Raw genomic sequence first — 22,721 nt, forward strand, 5'->3', positions numbered from 1 at the left:
TGAGATGGAAGATCTGATCTCAGTTAAGTTCTGACCCTAGGTCAAGAAGCCCCTCTGGATTAACTGACTCACTGGGGTAGAACCTGTTTTCACAAATTAATATTCCTGTCTGGGGATGGCAGTGGAAACATTTTGGGCAGTGGGTGTAAGTGATAAGGTTCAAGCCTGAAGATGAAGTTTGCCTTTTCTGGGAGCTTGTACATTGTCATACTCAGGAAATGAAGTGTGTGAGAAAGGTGGTGTTTAGTAACCTACAGCTGTACACCATGTAAGGCCCTTATCTTGTCATGCTGCACTATAAGAAGCACATGAGGGAAGAATGTAGGCTGTCAGAGTGAGCATTATACTGAAAATAGGAACTTCTTACACAGAGCCATCTGCCTAAAATGTAATAACTTTAGCAAATAGAATCCGTGATACAGAAAATGGAAACTGTAGCCTGGGTTGTGGAAGATGGAGCTGGTCCTGGGATCACAGGTGGTGGCCTGGAAAACGTTCTGAAGACACTCAGCTTTCTGGACATTGTACAGTTCATTAGGGGTGCTAGGAGAAGCAGTTATGAAGCTCCTTATGAAAGAGACATAGAGGTCGGGAGCGGTAGCTTATGTCTGTAATCCCAGCGCTTTGGGAGGGTGAGGCAGGCAGATCATGAGGTCAGGAGATTGACACCATCCTGGCCAACATGGTGAAACCCTGTCTCTACTAAAAATACAAAAATTAGCTGGGAGTGGTGATGCATGACTGTAATCCCAGCTACCCAGGAGGCTGAGGCAGGAGAATCACTTGAACCAGGTAGTCGGTAGTTTCAGTGAACTGAGATCACACCACTGCACTCCAGCCTAGCAACAAAGGAAAACTCTGTCTCAAAAAAAGAAAACAAACAAACAAAAACAAAGAAAGAGACATAGAAACATACCCATCAGTGTTACTCTAGAGGGTTCTGGTTCCTGTTTTGCTCTTGGCAGTGCACACTTGTTCTTGTCCACGTTATCCTCCATCTGTCCACATGATCAACCATCTGTAGATCCACCACCAGTCAAGGGTCATGCCAGGACAGAAGTACTAACTGCAGGTCAAACTATGCTATTTTGAAATGGAGTTTTTTGTTGTTCTTACTCAGACTAGCAGTTTTCCTTTGTGGAAGAACTCGCTCAGTTTCCACTGTGGGTGAAATATTTCCTTTATGTGATCAAGATTATCTCTGTCCATCAGATACAGCATTGAGAAACCCTTTCACAGGAAATGGGGTTAAAAGTGATTGGATATCTGGAATTCTTTATTTTGTTTACTAAATTGCAGGCAAATATTCCTAGAACTAGTTTTGATAACCTTTTTAAAAATAGGCTTATTTGACATTGGCTGAAACTAAGACTCTAGCCCTTTACTGCTGCATCAATGAATAACAAGTCTCTGTCTCTCTTCACCATGAAATCCCTGCAGGCAAAACCCACAGGGACTACATCATGAAGGCTATGACAATTTTATAGTGGAAACCTGAGTGGAGCAGGAAGTGGAAGTACCTGATGTACTACCCCACCCACAGGAGATGAGCTAAGGAGAACTCCGTGACACCTAACCTTGCAAATTTTCAGCCTTCTGTGTCTTGGTTTCTTCTGATTTCTTTGTTTCCTTTCTTCCTTTTAATTTAATAGGGTTTGTTGAAGATTTTCTCTCTTCCAAGTTCAAGTATTTGGCATCTCTGGGCTTTGCCCTTAGATACTCATCATAGTGTAACAACGAATGTAATGTAACAACGAATGTAAGCACTGAGGAAGTAATGGTGACAATGTGAATGCTCCTTTTGGTATCAGCTTTCTCACTCTCTGTAAATCTTGGTGATCTCATATTCTTATTCTTGAATGCCAATACTTAACCCCTCTCTGCTGTCTTTACAGAAGTTCCCCAGCCTACCTATCTCTACATGTCAAAAATTGTGGAATTGCCTTCTAGGCACTCTATTCCAAAGTCCATTCTGCACAAGCCCAACATCTCACAGAAGGAGCAGGGGTGAGGAAATGGACCATAGGGTGACTCAATTGTAGCAATTGAAAGCAAGCTTTGTCTCATCAGCTGAAATGCTTACTACTCGAGGGTAGGAATTTGATTGGTGTATCTTTACATTTTATCAAAGTGGTTTTCACCATGGAAGCATTCAGTGGTACCTCAGTGAATAATTATAATTCGCTAGGATTTCTTTTTTCTTCTTCTTCTTTTTTTTTGGAGACAGTCTCACTCTGTCGCCCAGGCTGCAGTGCAGTGGCTTGATCTCGACTCACTGTAAGCTCCTCCTCCCGGGTTCACGCCATTCTCCTGCCTCAGCCTCTTGATACATCCTGTTTCATGTATCTAGTGTGTGTATATATATAATTCAAATAAGCAAGCAAAATATTAAGCTATTAAGCTCCTATGAATGTTTTATTTTATTCTATATAAATAGAATAATATGAATAAGATGTTTTATATTATTGCATATATACATATATATACACACAGCAGGTTAGTTTGAAGATATGTATACATATATTAAAATCTACTTTATAATTTGATATATAATAAGTTAAGTACAAACTTTTATGAAATAATTTACATATGAGGAGAAGGAAGATTATTTGTACAGTACAATTAGTACAGTGAATTCTAGGAAAAAGTAAATACTCATTTCAAATCCTCATGGACAATTCAAGTAAAGAAAAATCTGGTGGCAATTCAAGTAAAGAAAAGCCTGCTAATATAGGTTATGTGGTGTTGGAAAACACTTTATTTTTACAGGTACCTAGTAGGTATATGTATTTGTGGGTTATATGAGCTGTTGATACAGGCATACATGTATAAAATCACATTAAAATAAATGGGGCACACATCACCTCAAGCATTTTTCATTTGTTTTACAAGGTTTCTATTTATACTTTCAGTTATTTAAAAATATACAGTAAATTAGTGTTGACTGCAGATATCCTATTGTTGTATGAAGTGCTAGATCTTATTCATTCTCTCTAACTATATTTTTGTGCCCATTAACCATCCCCATTTCTCCATCCTTCCCATCACCCTCCCCAGCCTCTGGTAACCTTTATTCTACTCTCTGTGTCTCTGAAGGCAACCGGAAGGCTATTTTTCTTTTTTCCTTTTTTTTTTTTTTTTTTGGAGATGTGGCCCAGGCTGACTTCGCTCAGTGAGGCAGTCTAGGCTCCATGCAACCTCCGCCTCATGGGTTCAAGCGTTTTTCTTGCCTCAGTCTCCCAAAAAGCTAGGATTACAGGCGCGCACCACCGCGCCCAGCTAATTTTTGTATTTTTAGTACAGACAGGGTTTCACCATGTTGGCCAGTCTGGTCTCGAACACCTCACCTCATGATCCATCCGCCTAGGCCTCCCAAAGTGCTGAAATTACAGGCATGAGCCACCCCGCCCTGGAACACATATTTTTAAAGGATAGGCTGGAAGGCTGCATTGACTGTCGCTGTTTCTGGCACACTAAATATTGCTATTTTCTGCAGTAGTGATTGCATCACTTCCATTATGCCTTCCTACTTAAGTGAAGGACTTTCTGTTCCCACTGGGCTTCTATGCTGCATCTACAGTCGGCTTTGCACTTAAGTCTGAGGTGTCAGAGCGTCTTGGTGGTGAAAGCATCTTAAGAGGTCACTGGCACTGCCGGGTGCTGTGGCTCATGCCTGTAATCCCAGCACTTTGGAAGGCCGAGGCGGGCGAATCATGAAGTCAAGAGATCAAGACCATCCTGGCCAACATGGTGAAACGCTGTCTCTACCAAAAATAGGAAAATTAGCTCTGCATAGTGTTATGTGACTGTAGTCCCAGCTGAGGCAGGAGAATCGCTTGAACCCGGGAGGCAGAGGTTGCAGTAAGCCGAAATCGAGCTACTGCACTTTAACCTGGTAACTGAACTAGACTCAGTCTCAAAAAAGGGGGTTAAAAAAAAAAGAGGTCACTGGCACAAGCCCTTGTTTTGCAGTGGAAGGAGATGAAGTCCAGGCCACTGTATGATGGGCCAGAGAGCACTAGGCTAATTAGTGACCAGGGCTATAGCAGGCTCAAGTTCCCTGGCTGCTGGCCATGGCTGGCAGGATCCCAGGGCTTTTCTGCCTAATATGTGGGTCTGTTGCCTTGGACTTGTCGTATAATCATGGAAAAATGTATTTTCCCTTCAATTTTTAAATCCAAGATATTTTGGTAGTGCATGGGAAAATAAAGTCATTGAGTAAGAAAATCTAACAGATGAGCATCTTTTGATTAAGTTTTCATTATAAAATAATAGCAGGCTTCAAACCTGTATCAAAACGTATATATAGACATTCATTTTAAAGAGTAAAAAATAATCAGATACATAGTATTGTACCCACTGACAGACTGGGAAAGAGAGCATTTCCACTGTTTTTATGTATCAATGTGAGTTTGCTCCCTCTTTCCTGCCTCTCAGAGAAATGTACTTCCTCAGGATTTACCCTGGAACTTAAAATGAAAGTAGAAGAAAAAATATTGGGGCTGCAATGGACTTTTCTATACATATTTCCTGATGGAAATATTTAAGAAACTCTATAGAGGATGGATGTGTTTATGTGTGTATGTGTGTTTATGTGTGTATGTGTGTTTGTGTGTGTTTACCTGCACCATAGGCTTCTGTATCTTCTCCTTTCCAATGTGATTTAAAATTGTTTTGCAGTGGGGTTGCACAGAGGCTCACCATGATTGCACTGGAGTTCTAGTTGCTCCAGATCTTTCTTCAGTACTTGATATCATTGTATCAAATTTTTATTAATCCTTTTTTTATTTCATCTGCATTTCACCAACAATGAATGGCATTGAGCCTCTTGTCCTATGTTGATGTTATTTGTCGATCTGAGGACTTCTTCCTTGATGTGGATTTATGGTGGAGTAATCAACCGTCACAGATGGCTTTGAGTGTAGGCTGAACGACTAAAAATGTTGTGATCTACTTATCTAAATATAAAACAAAATTGTGGAAGCAGTTTGGGGGATTGGAGAATGAGATTTTTAGGAGAACCATAAGATATCTGTCTGACTGTATTCTTGCAGACAAGATAGTTTTGGCACTACAGGCATGGTGGAACACATCATTTTGTCAGGTAGCACTACAGGTGTATGCCTGCATGACCTTGAGTATATATGACTTTGAGTTTGGTGAGACAGATGAACACAAAGCCCAGAGAATCTGCAAATTATTTGATTTAGATTTAGAAATTGTGTTTGGAAAACATTTGACACAGAAAATCAAGCATTAGCAAGCTTTTATTATTTGCTTGTGCTAGATTTAGATATGCAGATGATGAATAATAAGAAAGAAAGCATCACAGGTAGGGATAGATACCACCATGAAAACGTAAGCTCCTCGTGGGCAGGAACTCATTCTTTACCTCGTTGCATGAACTATGTGCCCTTATCAAGCATAATGATCTTTAAAGGATACTTCTATGATCGACAGACTTATGTCCTTCCAGAATCCACATGTTGACATTGTAACCCCAAAGTGATGGTTCTAGGAGGTAGGGACTTTGGAGATAATGAGATATTGAGAGTGGATGCCACATGAATGGCATTAATGACATTTTAAAAGATACCGCAGGGAGATTACTTTCTCCTTCCCCTTTTCCAAAGTCATAAGGAAAAGTCAGCCTTCTAGGAAGCGGGCCCTTACCATACACTGAATCTACCATGCCTTGATTTTGGATTTCCATACACTGAATCTACCATGCCTTTATCTTATCTCCAGAACGATAAGCAATGAATGTCTGTGGTGTATAAGCCCCCACCGCCCACCCCAGGCTATGGTATTTTGATACAGCAGCCTGAAAGGACTAAGCCAACTTCTATGTTTTGGTGTTGTCTTATTTCTTTGGTCAGTGTAGGATTTTGCTGTCTACATAGTTTTCTCTGGAAAGATGTATGCTCTATTCCTAATGATATATTTGGCCTTCCTATCTATGGAATATCCTCCTATTCAATCAGTCTTGGTAACGTATAAACAATTAACTCTACCTTTAGGTTTAGTTTGGGTTCTGCTAGGTCCTCTGCTGAAAATTCTGGTTTCTACCATTATGGCTCATGCATGTTTCTGACCCATTAAACTTCAGTGGAATAACAGAAATGGAGAGAGAGATGATGGAGTTGATACGTTAAGCTGTGATATGGTGCAAGACCATCTTGAAGATAATATGTTTGGTGTCTTCTTTCTCTTTTTAAGAGTTGAGGCCTTGCTACATTGCCTAGCCTAAACTCAAACTCCTGGGCAAGTGATGTTTGTGGCTCAGACTCCCAATTACCTGGCATTACAGGTATGTGCCACCATGCCTGGCCACATTTTTACTCTCCAATTGCTTAATATATAGTAAAGATAATGGTTCAAGGTGGTTCATTTTTTGTGTGTATTCCAATAACATTTTATTTATTTATTTTTTACCTTGAACATATTCAATATTTATGTGACAAGTTTTTATAATTTCAACTTTTTTTGATTAATGGGGTATGAGTATAAGTTTTTTTCTCTGGGTGTATTGGATGGTGCTGAGGTTTGAAGTACAGTTGATTCTGTCATACACGTTTGGAACATAGTACACAATAGATAGTTTTTCCACCTTTCCCTCTCTCTGTCACCCCCATTTAGTAGTCCCAAGTTTCTGTTATTGCTTTATGTTCATGAATACCCAGTGTTTAGTTTTGACTTATAAGTGAGAACTTGTGGCATTTAATTTTTTGTTTCTGAATTAATTTGCTTAGGATAATGACTTCCAGCTGCATTCATGTTCCTGCAGAGGACATGATTTTGTTTGTTTTTATGGCTGAATAGTATTCTGTTGTATGTATGCCACAGAATATTCTTTATTCAAACCACCATTCGGGGGCACTTAGGTTGATTCCATGTCTGCTATTGTGAATAGTACCATAATTAGCATACATGTGCATTTGTCTTTTTGTTAGAACAATTTGTTTTCCTTTATATATATGTAAAAAAACATTAAAGGGATTGCTAGGTCTATGCTAGTTCCTCTTAAGTTCCTTGAGAAATCTCCATACTGTTTTACACAATGGCTGAACTAATTCACATCCTCACCAACAGTATGCCTTCTCTGCAGCCTCAAAGACACCTGTTGTTTTCGATGTTTTATAAATAGCCCTTCTGACTGGTGTGAGTTTTCAGTTCGCATTTCTCTGGTGCAAAATGGTGGATTTTTAAATGAGATTTGATTTTTAAATTTAATAGAAACTGCATAAATGACTGCAAAGAACTCTTAAGATATGACAAAAGACAAATTGGATTGTAATCTCCTTTATAAAGAACAGGAAATAAAGAGGAGAATATTAAAATATCTACACATACAAAAATGGATGAATTGGCAGATTGCTGGTGTTGGATGCATGTTGAGCAGGGAAGAAGGACATGTGTGTGTGCGCCTGCATTCATGGCCATGTGTTCATGTGGGTAACAGCGTAGAGCTTTGGGCTTCAGAAAAAAAGATAAGCCACATCCCACTCATGAACCCTAATATGTTGTCTTCTCTAGAAACAAAAGAAGAGGGAAGCCAGAGATGTCTGTATCTTGCATAGTTCTGGGAATAGCTATTCTAGACTTTCTTAGTGAAGAGCATAGGAGGATTGTTGTTCAAGCTCAGTAATTTGGGCAAGGATCAGATTCTGTTGCTTTTGTTTTCTGGATGCTCCATAATGAATGTGAGATGGAAGCAAATGTCTCAAGTGCTCCTTGTTCTCAGAAACCTCCTGACAGCAGACATCTCAGTGGGCCCAGACCTTCAGTGTGACTGTAAGTAAAACACAGGGAAAGGTGCTCTTTCTCAGTTATCCTATTTTTTTAATGCAACTGCAAATCTTCCTGTTTTCTAATATATTCCAAGCCTTTGAAAGACAAGGCCATAAACAGCCAGGAGATGTGATTTTATTCATGATAATGCCCAGATACCAAAATACCTGTGATCAGGGCTCACCTTAATTAAAAATCTACCTTAAAATTAAACCAATCTCAATTTGAGGAATTCATACTTTGGGGAGAAATTTATTACAGTTTTTATTCTGAACATTATATTACAATAGGCTTAAATAGTGAAAGCCTTGCTGTAATTACAGCCTGAGTCACAATAATTTCCCTGCAGAAAATGATTTAAAATACCGAATCAAGTTACAAACTGGTCAAAAATGCCATTCTGAGATATTATTTTTTATGCAGTCCTTGCAGAGAAGACATGCCATATAGTCCTTCTTCATTCCCAAAGCATATACACACACACACACACACATACACACACACACATAAATATACAGTGAAGGTACAGTTTTTACCTTTGTTATCAATACTTTTTATCCATTAAAAATTTTAGAAATGATTTTGTGGCATCCCTTTTTATCTTAGGAAAATTAAAAATTTCTCTCTCAACTTACCTGTGAATAACCACATTTCATCTCTTGTGAAATCCTTTTTAGTTTGTGAAACTCACATGGGAGATCTTTTAATTTTTTGCCAGCAAGGATGTAGGCTGGTTAAATTTACAGTGATTCTTTAATGATGATAATGTACATTTGATTGATAACAGTAAGAAGTATCGATAGTACCAATATCAATATTTTTTGTAGTGCTAAAAATTTACAAGTTGCCAAAATATTTAATTATTTATTTTTACTATACATTAAGTTCTGGGATATATGTGCAGAATGTGCATGTTTGTTACATAGGTATACATGTACCATGGTGGTTTGCTGCATCTTTCAACCCATCATCTAGATTTTAAGCCCCACATGCATTCAGTACTTGTTCTAATACTATCTTTCCCCTTGCACCCCATCCCCCAAGAAGCCCCAGTATGTGATGTTCCACTCCTCCATGTCCATGTGTTTTCATTGTTCACGTCTCACTTATGAGTGAGAACATGTAGTTTTTGCTTTTCTGATCCTCTGTTAGTTTGCTGAGAATAATCATTTCCAGCTTCATCCATGTCTTTACAAAGGACATAAACTCATTATTATTTATGGCTGCATAGTATTCCACGGTACATGTATGCCACATTTTCTGAATACAGTCTATTATTGATGGGCATTGGGGTTGGCTCCATGACTTCGCAATTGTAAATAGGAATGAAATAAACATATATGTACATGTGTCTTTATAGTAGAATGATTAATAATCCTTTGGGTATATATTCAGTAATGGGATTGCTCAGTCAAATGGTATTTCCAGTTGTAGATCCTTGAGGAATCACCACACTGTCTTCTACAATGGTTAAATTAATTGACACTACCACCAACAGTGTAAAATCGTTCCTATTTCTCCACGTCTCCAATATCTGTTGTTTCCTGACTTTCAATGATTGCCATTCTAACTGGCATGAGAATGGCACATTTCTCACTGTGGTTTTGATTTTCATTTCTCTAATGACCAGTGCTGATGAGCTTTTTTTCATATGTTTATTGGCTGCACAAATGTCTTCTTTTGAGAAGTATCTGTTCATATATTTTGCTCACTTTTTCCTGGGGTTGTTTTCTTGTAAATTTGTTTAAGTTTCTTGTAGATTATGGATGTTATCCCTTTGTCAGATGAATAGATTGCAAAAATTTTCTCCCATTCTGTAAGTTGCTTGTTAATTCTGATGATAATTCCTTCTGCTGTGCAGAAGCTCTTTAATTAGATCTCATTTTTCAGTTTTGTTCTTGTTTCCATTGCTTTTGGTGTTTTAGTCATGAAGTCTTTGCCCATGCCTATGTCCGGAATGATATTGCCTATGTTTTCTCCTAGAGTTTTTATGGTTTGTTGTCTTATGTTTAAGTCTTTAATCCATATTGAGTTAACTTTTGTGTAAGGTGTAAGGAAGGGGTTCAGTTTTAATTTTCTGCATATGGCTAGCCCATTTTCCTATTAAATAGGACATCCTTTCTTTACTGCCTTTTTTTTTTTTTTTTCCCAGGTTTGTTGAAGTTCAGATGGTTGTAGATGTGTGTGTGTTATTTCTGAGGCATCTGTTCTGTTCCATTGGTCTATATGTCTGTTTTCTTACCAGTACCACACTGTACTGGTTACTGTACCCTTGTAGTGTAGTTTGAAGTCAGGTAGCTTGATGCCTCTACATTTGTTATTTTTGCTTAGGATTGTGTTGGCTATGTAAACTCTTTTTTGCTTCCATATGAAATTTATGGTAGTTTTTTTTTGTTTGTTTGTTTTTGTTTTTTTTTTAAATCCTGTGAAGAAAGTCACTGTTAGCATGATGGGAATAGCATTGAATTTAGAAATTACTTTGACCATTATGACCATTTTCACAATATTGATTCCTCCTATCCATGAGCATGTAATGTTTTTCCATTTGTTTTTGTCCTTTCTTATTTTCTTGAGCGGTGATTTATAGTTCTCTGTGAAGAGGACCTTCATGTGCCTTGTAAGTTGTTTTCCTGGGTATTTTATTCTCTTTGTAGCAATTGTGAATGGTAGTTCACTCATGATTTGTCTCTGATTATCTATTATTGGTGTATAGGAATGCTTGTGATTTTTGCACATTGATTTTGTATCCTGAGACTTTGCTGAAGTTAGTTATCAGCTTAAGAAGATTTGGGGCTGAGACAATGTGATTTTCTATATATTCAATTATGTTATCTGGAAACAGAGACAATTTGACTTTCTCTCTTACTATTTTAATATCCTTTATCTTTTCTCTTGCCTCATTGCCCTGACCAGAACTTCCAACACTATGGTGAATAGGAGTGGTGAGAGGACATCCTTGTTTGTGCCAGTTTTCCAAGGGAACGCTTCCAGCTTTTACCCGTTCCTTATGATGTTGGTTATGGTTTGTCATAAATAGCACTCATTATTTTGAGATATGTTCCATCAATACCTAGTTTATTATTTTAGCCTGAAGGTGTGTCAAATTTTATCGAAGGCCTTTTCTGCATCTATTGGGATAATCACGTGGTTTTTGTCATTGTTTCTGTTTATGTGATGGATTATGTTGATTGATGTGCATATGTTGAACCAGAACCTGACTGGATTGTGGTGGATAAGCATTTTGATGTTTTGCTGGATTTGGTTTGCCAGCATTTTATTGAGGATTTTTGCACTAATGTTCATCAGGGATATTTGCCTGGTATTTTATTTTTCTGTTGTATCTTCGCCAGTTTGTAGTATCAGGATGATGCTGGCCTCATAAAATGAGTCAGGGAGGAGTCCCTGTTTTTCTATTGTTTGGAATCATTTCAGAAGAAATGGTACCAGCTCCTCTGTATCGCTGGTAGAATTCACCTGTGAATCTGTCTGGTCATGGGCTTTTTAAACTTGGTAGTCTATTAATTACTGCCTCAATTTCAGAACTTATTATTGGTCTGTTCAGGGATTCAGCTTCATCCTGGTTTATTCTTGGGGAGTGTATTGTGTCCAGGAATGTATCTATTTCTTCTAGATTTTCTAGATTTTTTCTGTAGAGGTGTTTATAGTATTCTCTGTTGGTAGTCTGCATTTCTATGGGATCACTGGTGATATCCTCTTTAACATTTTTTATTGTGTCTATTTGATATTTTCTCTTTTATTAGTTTGGCTAGCAATACATCTATTTTGTTCATTTTTTCCACAAATCAGCTTTTGGATTCATTGATTTTTTTTTTGAAGGGTTTTTATGTCTTTATCTTCTTCAGTTCTGCTCTAATCTTAGTTCTTTCTTGTCTTCTGCTAGGTTTTAAATTTGTTTGCTCTTGCTTCAATAGTTCTTGTAATTGCGATGTTAGGGTATTCATTTTACATCTTTCCTGCTTTCTCCTGTAGGCATTTAGTGCTCTAAATTTCCATCTAAACAGTGCTTTGAATGTATCTCAGAGATTCTGGTACTTTGTGTCTTTGTTCTTATTAGTTTCAAATAACTTATTTATTTCAGCCTTAATTTCCTTATTTACTCAGTAGTCTTTCAGGAGCAGGTTGTCAGTTTCCATGTAGTTGTGTGGGTTTGAGTGCGTTTCTTAATCCTGGGTTTGAATTTGATTGCACTGTGGTCTGAGAGATTGTTTGTTATGATTTTCATTCTTTTGCATTTGCTGAGGACTGTTACTTCCAAATTTGTGGTCCATTTTAGAGTAAGTGTGATGTGATGCCGAGAGAAATGTATATTCTGTTGATTTGGGGTGGAGAGTTCCGTAGATGTCTCTTAGGTCTGCTTGGCCTGGAGCTGAGTTCAAGTCCTGAATATATATGTTAATTTTTTGTCTCATTGATCTAATATTGGGAGTGTTGTGGTAAAATCTCCCACTATTATTGTGTTTGAGTATACTTAAGTCTCTTTGTAGGTCTCTAAGAACTTGCTTTATGAATCTGAGTGCTCCTGTATTGGATGCATACATATTTATGATAGTTAGCTCTTCTTGTTGATTTATCCATTTACCATTATTTAATGCCCTTCTTTGTCTCTTTTGATCTCTGTTGGCTTAAAGTCTGTTTAATCAGAGGCTAGAATTACAACCCCTTCTTTGCTTTCTGTTTGCTTGGTAAATATGCCTTCATTCCTTTATTTTGAGCCTATATTTTACTTTGCCCATCAGATGGCTCTCCTAAATACAACACACCAAAGGATCTTGACCCTGTATTCAATTTGCCAGTCTGTGTCTTTTAATTGGGGCATTTAGCCCATTTACATGTAATTTTAGTATTGTTATGTGTGAATTTGATCCTGTCATTATGAGGCTAGCTGATTATTTTGCACATTGGTTGATGCTATTTCTTTGTAGTGTCATTGGTCTTTACATTTTGGTAGTTTTTACAGTGGCTGGTATCGTTTTCCCCTCCATATTTAGTACATCCCTCAGGAGCTCTTAAAGGCAGAAAAATCCCTCAACATTTGCTCCTCAGTAAAGGATTTTATTTCTCCCTCAATTATGAAGCTTAGTTTGGCTGGATGTGAAATTCTGGGTTGATATATTTTTTCTTTAAGAATGTTGAATGTTGGCCCCCACTCTCTTCTGGCTTGTAGAGTTTCTGGAGAGATATCCACTGTTAGTCTGGTGGGCTTCTCTTTGTAGGTAACCTGATCTTTCTCTCTGGCTGCTTTACCTTTTTTCGTTCATTACAACCTTGGTGAATCTGACTATTACATGTCTAGGAATGTTCTTCTCAAGGAGTATCTTTGTGGTATTCTCTGCATTTTCTGAATTTGAATGTTGGCAGGACTTGCTAGGTTGGGGAAGTTCCTCTGGATAATATCCTAAGGAGTGTTTTCCAACTTGGTCCCATCCTCCTCGTCACTTCTTGGAGTCTTTTTTCATTCATTTTCATTCTTTTTCCTCTAGTCTAGTCTTCACACATTATTTCATTAAGTTGATCTTCAATATCTGATGTCCTTTCTTCCTCTAGATTGATTTGGTCATTGATACTTGTGTACGCTTCATGAAGTTGTCATACTGTGCTTTTCAGCTCCATCATGTCATCTATGTTCTTCTATAAAGTGGTTATTCTACTTAGCAATTCCTGAAAATGTTTATCAAGGTTCTTACCTTCCTTGAATGTATTAGAACATGTTCCCTTAGCTCAGAGGAGTTTTTATTACCCACCTTCTGAAGCCCACTTCTGTCAATTCATCAAACTTTCTCCATCCAGTTTTGGGCCAGTGCTAGTGAGGAGTTGTGATCCTTTGGAGGAGAAGAAGCATTCTGTTTTTTTTTTTTTTTTTTTTTAGCATTTTGGCATTGGTTTTTCCTCATCTTCATGAATTTATCTACCTTTGATTGTTGATACTGATAACGTTTGACTGGAGGCTTTGTGTGGGCATCCTTTTTGTTGACATTGATGTTATTCCTTTCTGTTTGTTAGTTTCCCTTTAACAGTCAGGCTCATCTTCTGCTGGTCTGCTGCAGATCCTCTCCAGACACTGTTTGCCTGAATATCACTAGCAGAGGCTGCAGAGCAGCAAAGATTTCTGCCTACTTCTTCCTCTAGAAGCTTCATTTCATTGGGCCACATGCCAGATGCCAGCTGGAGCTCTCCTGTATAAAATGTTGACCCCTTCTGGGAGGTGTCTCCCAGTCAGTAGGCAAGGGGGTCAGGGAACCAACTGAGGAGGCAGTCTCTTCCTTAGCATAGCTCATGCGCTGTGCCTGGAGATCCACTGCTCTCCTCAGAGCAGTTTAATTCTGCTGAAGCTACATCTGAAGCTGCGGTTTTCCCTAGGTGCTCTGTTTCAGGGAGCTGGGTATTTTATCTATAAGTCCCTGACTGGTGCTGCTGCCTTTCTTTCAGACATACCCTGCCCAGTGAGGAGGAATCTAGAGAGGCAGTCTGGCCACAGATGCTTTGCTGCACTGTGGTGGGTTCTACCGCAATTCCAGACTGCCTTTTCTAATTTGTAAGGGAAAAACCTCCTACTGGAGCCTCAGTAATGGCAAACGACCCTCCCTCAACCAAGCTTGAGTGTCTCAGATGAACTTCAGAGTAGTGTGCTGCCAGCAATAATTTCAGGTCATTGGATCTTAGCTTGCTTTGTACCATCAGGGTGGAAGCTGCTGAACAAGACCACTTGGCTCCCTGGCTTCAGCCCTCATTCCAGAGGAGTGAATGGTTCTGTCTCACTGGGTTATGAAGAAAATCTGCTGCAGCTAGCTTGGTGTTGGCCCAAATGGCTTACCAGTTTTGTGCTTGAAACCAAGGGCCTTGGTGGTATAGGCACTGAGGGAATTTCCTGGTCTGTGGGTTGCAAAAACCGTGGGAAAAGTGTAGTATCTGGGCTGCATATCACAGTCCCTCATGGTTTCCCTTTGCTGGGGAGGGAGGTACCTGACCTCTTGCACTTCCAGGGTGAGTCAGTGCCCCATTCTGCTTCTGCTCACCCTCCGTGGGATGCATCCACTATCTAACCGGTTCCAATGAGATGAACTGAGTACCTCAGTTGGAAATGCAGAAATCACCTGCTTTCTGATTTTCTCACTGGAAACTGCAGAACAGAGCTGTTCGTATTTGGTCATACCACCAGATCCTCTCTAATCTTCCATCTTAGTATATTTTCACACACACTCATACACATACACACACACACATACCTGGCAGCACTAATTATATTCTCTAAATGTACCTACAGATACTTAATCACTTGCATGGTCACTATCATTTTATGCTTGATGGCTTAGACCAGTAATGCTCACTTGTGGGTGGTTTTGACCACCAGGGGTCATTTATCACTGTCCGAAGACATTTTCCGTAGTTAAAACTGGGTAGGAGGTGCAGGTGCCACCATCATCTAGTGAGTAGAAACTGGGGATGCTGCAAAATACCATACAATGTAGAGGCAGCATCTCCACAACAAAGAATCATGTGGTTCATATTGTCATTTGTGCTGATATGCTGCAATGCTGGACTTCAGATTATAGCAATTTTTTTGCAAATTTGCTAAATTTCAAAAAATGAGGGAATAAAAAAAGATAGCTCTCAGCCTAGGAATATTGTGAATGCCTAACTTAGATTTAGGAACTGTACAGGTGCCCTTGGGTCTATCTTCTTTGTGTGCTGCTAGTTTATAATCATTTACTACCCATCAGGACCTTGTGGGTTATAGATTTAGACAGGGGAGGGATTAGACCATACAACTGGGTCAGGTATAACAAATATGTGACTCATAGTCTCACTCACATAGAGTTTGAGACTTTAAGGCATGGGCTAGAATTCCTTATGAAACTGACTTTATAAACCTGGGAACACAACTTCCCACTGAATTCCACTTGAGCTATCTGTTTCAGTGACTGTGCAATACTTTGAGGTTACATACTATCTCATTTAATCCCAACCTGGGATAGTGTGTAATACCAAATTATTTACAACTATGTGGGATTAAATTAGATAGTATGTAAAATGCCAAAGAGTAGATTGGTAAGGTGAGGCCTAAAGAATTTCAATGACCTGCGGCCATCCTTTTTGATACTAACAATAAGCTAATAGCAACTTGTGTCCCTGCACCCAGAAGTCTTTCTGGCAGGTCTGTGTTGAACGTGGCAGCATGTTGTCTACATTGACGGTATCTTCTGTGCTCTTCAGCCTTTGCCTATATGTGCTCCCTTCCTGCTCTGCACAATTTCATGAAGCAGGTGGGACACACTATTTTACCTTTTTAAGCAGTCTGCAGAGGTTGGCTTGCTTCCCTTGGTTCACACAGATAGCATCCCAGGATACAGGTTTATCTGAATTACAAGTTAATGACCTCACTGCTCACAATAGCAAAGACATGGAATCAACCTAAATGCCCATCAATGGCAGACTGGATAAAGAAAATGTGGTTTATATATACCATGGATATATGTAATATCCATAAATAGTGATAAAAAATAATGAGATTATGTCCTTTGCAGGAACATGGATGGAACTGGAAGCTATTATCCTTAGCAAACTAATGCAGAAACAGTAAACCAAATACTGCATATTCTCACTTTTAAGTGGGAGCTAAAGATGAGAACTCATGAACACAAAGAAGGAAACAATAGAAAAAGGAGCATATTGGAGGGTGGGCAGTGGGAGGAGGTAGAGGATTAGGAAAAATATTTATTGGGTACTAGGCCTGGTACCTGGGTGATGAAATAATCAGTACAACTAACCCCTGTGACAAAAGTTTACCTGTATGGCAAACTTGCACAGCTACCCCTGAAGCCAAAATAAAAGTTTAAAAAAAAATTGATGATCTCACCTATTCTCATGGGGAAGGTTCTGAAAGTAACAGCTACCTCTAGTTAAAAATCTTTCAGGAAAGAAGCAAACAAACACGACATCACCTTTTTGTTTTTCTTGTCTGTCTCTTAATTATTCAGAAATGGAATTGCTGTATGGCAGACATCCAAATGTTGTCTACAGTAGAATTCAGAGATAGAAGCAAACACTTGAATCAGTCATGTGGTGAGATGCTACTTGTCACTTTCAAAGTTACAATCCAGATTTTCAGTGCATTTTCATCCAACTCTGGTGAACTTTTCCCAGGATGTCATGTACTATGGAATTTCCCCCCAAGGTATTATTATTCTGTGATAGATCCAGTTCCAATATGTTTCATTATAAAACAAGCCATGTGATGTATTCTGTTCAACTGATTACTTAAATGAAATGGATAACTATTTCCGATGTAAATGCTCTGAATAACCCACAAATTCCTCGGAAACACATTTGCATACTTTGAGATGACGAACACTCTAAATGCACCCTTCTTGTGACACCTAGTGAAATGTTTTCTGTCCCTAGAAGATCATTTAACATACTGTCCATTGCTGGACAGCATTCTTTTATTGTCACAGGAGCAGCGATTTCTCTAGCGATAGTCATATTATTCATGTAGAGACAAATTGAAGTGGTGAACCTTTAAAAGTTGACTCCAGGCTCAGTGAGAAAGTAACTTAAATGCAGCCTCAGCTTTTTTAAATGGGCTACAGGGTGATGACGATACCCTCTCAGGAATGCAGTGGCTTACTGGAAAGTCAGGATAATTGCATCAACACTTTCAATTGTGATAAAAGTCTTCAAGAAACCAGCACTGCAGCATGTACTTGAAATGCACCATCTTGTAGAGTTCTTTTTTCCAAGAAACTGAGATTCAAAACAGTGAAATATGTAGCATAAATATATATATATGTGAACCTGACTAGAACAAGAAAAATTCGTGTCCAAAGACTGTACTCATTTATTTGGTGATTTTCCCCTAGTGGCATGATAAATCTCCACATCATGATGATGAATTGGCCTGAATAGATGCTTCTGTTTTACTCCTACTTGAAAACTTTTAGATCTGCAGGCATATCCTCTTACAAAAAAGTGAAAGTTGCCTTAAACATTTGATAAAAAGTTATTTTGGGAGTACCCAAGTTTGATAACCAATCTGGTAAACAATAGTGAAATTGGTAGATGTCCTTATTATCACCTGCATAACCTGTATAATTCTTGAACATCTGTTTGTTCATTCAACACAGACGTGCTGAGTATTTTCCAAATGTCAGGCATTGTTCCTGGTGATAGGATGTACAGCCCGAATTAAGAAAAGTGATAGACACTAGGCATGGTGACTCACGCCTATAATCCCAACACTTTGAAAGTTTGATTGATGAGGATCTCTTTAGGCCAGCCTGGATAACATAGGGACACCTATGTCTGCAAAAAAATCCAATGAATCTCCTGGACATACTGGTGCATGCTTGTAGTCCCAGCTACTCAGGAGGCTGAGGTGGGAGGATGGCTTTAGCCCAGGAGTTGGAGGCTGCAGTGAGCTGTGACAGCATCACTGCCCTGCAGCTTTGGCAATATAGCAAGACACCATCTCCAAAAAAAATTAAAAAATAAAGACAAGTGATGTTTTTGCTATTTCTGACTATATGGAGATGGCACTATACACATTCCTATACAAATGAATAGGAATTTCATAGAGAGATGTTGAGGGTTTCATGGAAGAGCCAGGCAGTGTTCTAGGTGGTCATTGTGTGGCTTCATTATTCTTGTCTGCTTTCTTACTCCTTTAGGTTGCATTGGAGTTTTTGAAAACCTTGTCTCTTTGCAGGCTCACCTCTGAACTTTGTCTCCTTGGAGCCACCTCACTGATATAGCTTTGGATGTGGATGTGGATTTGAACCATGTCGCGGCCCCGGGGACTGCTATGGCTCCCTTTGTTTTTCACCTCCGTCTGTGTCATGTTAAACTCCAATGTCATCTTTTGGATAACTGCTCTTGCCATCAAGTTCACCCTCATTGACAGCCAAGCACAGTATCCAGTTGTCAACACAAATTATGGCAAAATCAGGGGCCTGAAAACACCGTTACCCAGTGAGATCTTGGGTCCAGTGGAGCAGTACTTAGGGGTCCCCTATGCCTCACCCCCCACTGGGGAGAGGCGGTTTCAGCCCCCAGAATCCCCGTCCTCCTGGACTGGCATCCGAAATGCTACTCAGTTTGCTGCTGTGTGCCCTCAGCACCTGGATGAGAGATTCTTATTGCATGACATGCTGCCCATCTGGTTTACCCTCAATTTGGATACTTTGATGACCTATGTTCAAGATCAAAATGAAGACTGCCTTTACTTAAACATTTACGTGCCCACGGAAGATGGTGAGTACCTCATTGGAACAGAAAACAATGCCTCTTGCACAGGGTGTAGAGACATTTGCCAGGAGGGTTGTATAATGTCTCGTGCATGATCTTTTCTATAACCTGTTTATTTTATTTTAATTTATTTTTCATATTCCAAATGCGGTTCTTGCAGCAGCTTACCCTGTGTTCCACTTGTATATATTGGACCATCTACTGGATGGACAAAACTATCAATAGCGACTTTAATTATTTTCATATATTGCCTAATTAATGTTTTATAGTTTTATTTGCAGATGAAAATTAATATGAGCATATATTGTTGCATGTTATACCTGAATCATCTGTAAAGGAATGAATCTGTAGAAAAATAATAGAATTAAGGACACTCTTATGTTCTAGTTTACAAACTGAAAGATAGAGAAAATAGTTCTTTATGCCATAATGACTTGAGATATTAGCACCTTGAGTTTTCAAAGAAAAACTTTATTTTTTTAAATATATAAGCAAGAGGTAGTTCATACAATGGTTGTATTTCATTGTTTAGAATCCATTTTCTTAATGTAAATTTGTTTTTTTCCAGTACCCACTACAATCAAATGATAAAATATAGTCAGATGATTCTAGCTACATTAGAGACTAATGTGTTTGTGTTTTTAAAAATTTCCTCTTTTTTCTATAAAACACCAGTGAAAGTCTGTAAACACAATAACATTTAATATGTTAACCCAATGCTAATAAAACATGAACAGCTTTATGTGTATATAGTTTTCAAATTCAGATTTCCTAGGAAGAATAGTCAACTGAAGTTTAATTATGGGTCATTCACTAAGTGAATGAACTCTGCATTCACAACAACATATTGAAATGTTGGCATCATGCTGATTCTCTCCAAAGACTTTCTCTTAGGCAGTATCTCAATTCGTATCAGTGCTTTTATTTAGCAGGATAGATAGTAATATTATTATTTGGAATTCAGAATTCTGCTCTGACCACTCAGAATCTCTACTTTTTTTGCTTAGCTTTGTCTTTCTGCCTTGATCAGATCTGCTAAAATTTCTACATTTCTGCTTTCATAAAATGTGTAGATATATTTAAAAATGCAAAAATGGGACTTTATTTCAGATAAGTATTTATCTTTAAATTTAAGAAATAACTTGAATGAGAAAAAGTTTTGGCAATTTCTTTGTAGTACAATAGTTTTATGAAACATAAATTATTTTTCTTTAGAAAGCAGTATTTTTTACAATTCCCTTTAAAATAAATCAGGTCTTGCTGAAGGTGAGTCTTTTCATTGAAATTGTCATCATGATCTACTAAGTTTAGTCTTGAGTCTTCATAACTAATTACAAATTTCTATATTTGTAATTAGCTATACCTTACCAATTTCTTTATTTAAATTTTATAGATTATAAATTTCTCTTTGCTGTCTAGATGACAGGTTAATTATTTAACTTAAATTACATATTTAACCTTTTGATAGGTGCTCAAATAAGATCAAAATCAGTCCAGCCAGTCAGAAGCTCTAGTGGGACACATGGGACGTTGTTGACAAGGAACAGTTGGAGACCGAATCTGCATGCTCTGTGTGTGTGTGTGTGTGTGTCTGTGTGTTTGAGAGAGAGAAAGTGTGTGTTTGTGTCTACATGTGTCAGAGAGACAGAGAGAAAGAACCAGAGAAAAAGAAGGGGGTCTTTTGAGGAAGCAATGCAGAATATGGCTTGGTAGCTTGATTAAACATAAGTTATGAAAGTCAAGCTGAGAAGTTCCAGTCTCACATACTAAGTTTATGTCAGTTCATACATGAGCGGATGGCACTACAATTTGAGATTTATCTTGATCACCAAGGAGACTGAACACAGAAAGGCAATCTATGGAAACACTTCAGGATTTTAATGAGAACCTTTGGTATTGTTAGAAGTGAGGTTAAAAAGTAAGGGAAAAATAAAAAGACACATTTAGAAGTACTTGCTCAGACAAGATGTTGTATTAAATATAAAACTTGGAGGAGAAAAAGCCATAAGCAAGTCCAGGTTGCCTTGAGGAATGGACAGAGCCAAGGAACTACTTCCTGAGTGACCTATACCTGTACTATTTCTCTGTATCCCTGGACATACATCTTAAGGTCTTATTCTTGAAAGATTTCAGGTGCAAGGAGCCCTTCCATTCTTCATCATGGGACTGAAAACACTGGGAAATATAAAGAAAAATATAAATGAAAGTCATTATTGTCCAAGCGAGGTGGCTAATACCTCTAATGTTTAGGAGGCCGAGGTGGGTGGATCACTTGAGGTCAGGAGTTTCTGACTAGCCTGGCCAATATGCTGAAACCTCTTCTTTGCCAAAAGTACACAAAATTAGCTGGGTGTGGTGGTTCATGCCTGTAATCTGCGCTACTCAGGAGGCTGAGGCAGGGGAATTGCTTGAACCTGAGAGGCAGAAGGAGGTTTCAGTGACTCAAGATTATACCACTGCACTCTAGTCTTCGTTGCATAGTGAGACACTGTCTCAAAAAAAGAAAAACAGAAAAGAAAGTCACTATCATTGTCTCTTCCATTGTAGGATAACAGCAAATGCCATTATAATTTCTAGAGACCTTAAATTCTTTTTTTTTCTAGCAATACAATTGAAAAAGGAAGATATTTTAAAAAGAGCAGACGATTGAATGCAAGGTGTCTGTGTCTTGTGATATCAGAAGATTCTATGGAATCTATGGATACTTGCAGAAATAATTTGCTTCTGTGCCCGTTCTGCATTATACATTTAGAAGCAGTGGCTTTATCATGGGATACATAATATTCTTTAATCCTAATAGGAGTATCAGTTCTAAATATAACCAAAACAACAATTGTGAAAGGCACACATACACAGGTTGGCACATCAAGAGGGAGATGACCCATATGATGTGTTTTGTACTGATGGGGAGGCTTTCCATGATCTACCCCAACACTGCAGGACAGCGCACATGTAGTCCAAATGCCCTTGTAGACTGCTGGACTCCAGATGGCTAGCTGGTACTGGCTGGCATGCCTTCAAGTCCTGACTTTCTTGAGTCCCTAATGGAATTTACATCACCTGAAATTTCAGGGAGTTCGTGGGGCTGGCTAAACAGATTCCCTACATAACTGGAGATGTGCAGTCAGAGACAGAATAGACAAAGAAGAATTCAGTGGCTGTCAGTATATTTGTTTTCTATTGCTGCACATTTGGATTACTGCAAATTCAGTTACTTAAAATGACACAGTTCTATTATCTTACAATTCTTGTGGGTCAGGTGTCTGGGCATGTCTTAACTGGGTTTCCTGCTCAGTGCCATACGCAGATGAAATATAGGTGTCGGTTGGGCACCGTGACTCTCAGGAGGTTCATAGTCCTCTTCCAAGCTCTCTCAGGAGTTGGAAGATTTAGTTTATTTCTGTTGCAGGATCGAGGTCACCTTTCCTTTCTGGCCAGCAGCAGGAGCTCATGTCAGCTCCCAGAGGTCCGCTAGGCAGCTTGTTGCCATGCACGCTTCTCAGGGACCATCTCCCAATATGTTCATGCATCTTTAAGTACAGCATGAGAATCTCTTGCTCTAGTCTACTAAGAAAAACAATATCTTAGATAACATAACCAAGGCAATAGCATCACATCCTATTTCCTAGGTAACATAACATACTCACGGGAAGACTTCTATCAACCTT

General features: G+C 38.6%; 1 protein-coding gene across 7 annotated transcripts in view; it reads left to right on the plus strand.

Annotated features, from left to right (window-relative positions):
* LOC139360988 (neuroligin-4, X-linked-like) overlaps nt 1-22,721 on the plus strand; it is a 262,215-nt gene that overhangs the window by 64,742 nt on the left and 174,752 nt on the right. For 6 of the 7 annotated variants that reach the window (XR_011618573.1, XM_071089483.1, XM_071089488.1 and 3 more), the window contains exon 2: nt 18,515-19,059. Coding sequence is in view for 6 of the 7 variants with exons in the window: in XM_071089483.1 (XP_070945584.1) it covers nt 18,588-19,059 (472 nt within the window). In the remaining variant the exon portion in view is untranslated. Of the gene's footprint in view, nt 1-16,879; nt 16,985-18,514; nt 19,060-22,721 lie in introns of those variants that run through there. The other variant, XM_071089487.1, reaches the window with a different exon arrangement.

Source organism: Macaca nemestrina, chromosome Y (genome assembly GCF_043159975.1).
Source record: "Macaca nemestrina isolate mMacNem1 chromosome Y, mMacNem.hap1, whole genome shotgun sequence".
NCBI lineage: Eukaryota > Metazoa > Chordata > Mammalia > Primates > Cercopithecidae > Macaca > Macaca nemestrina.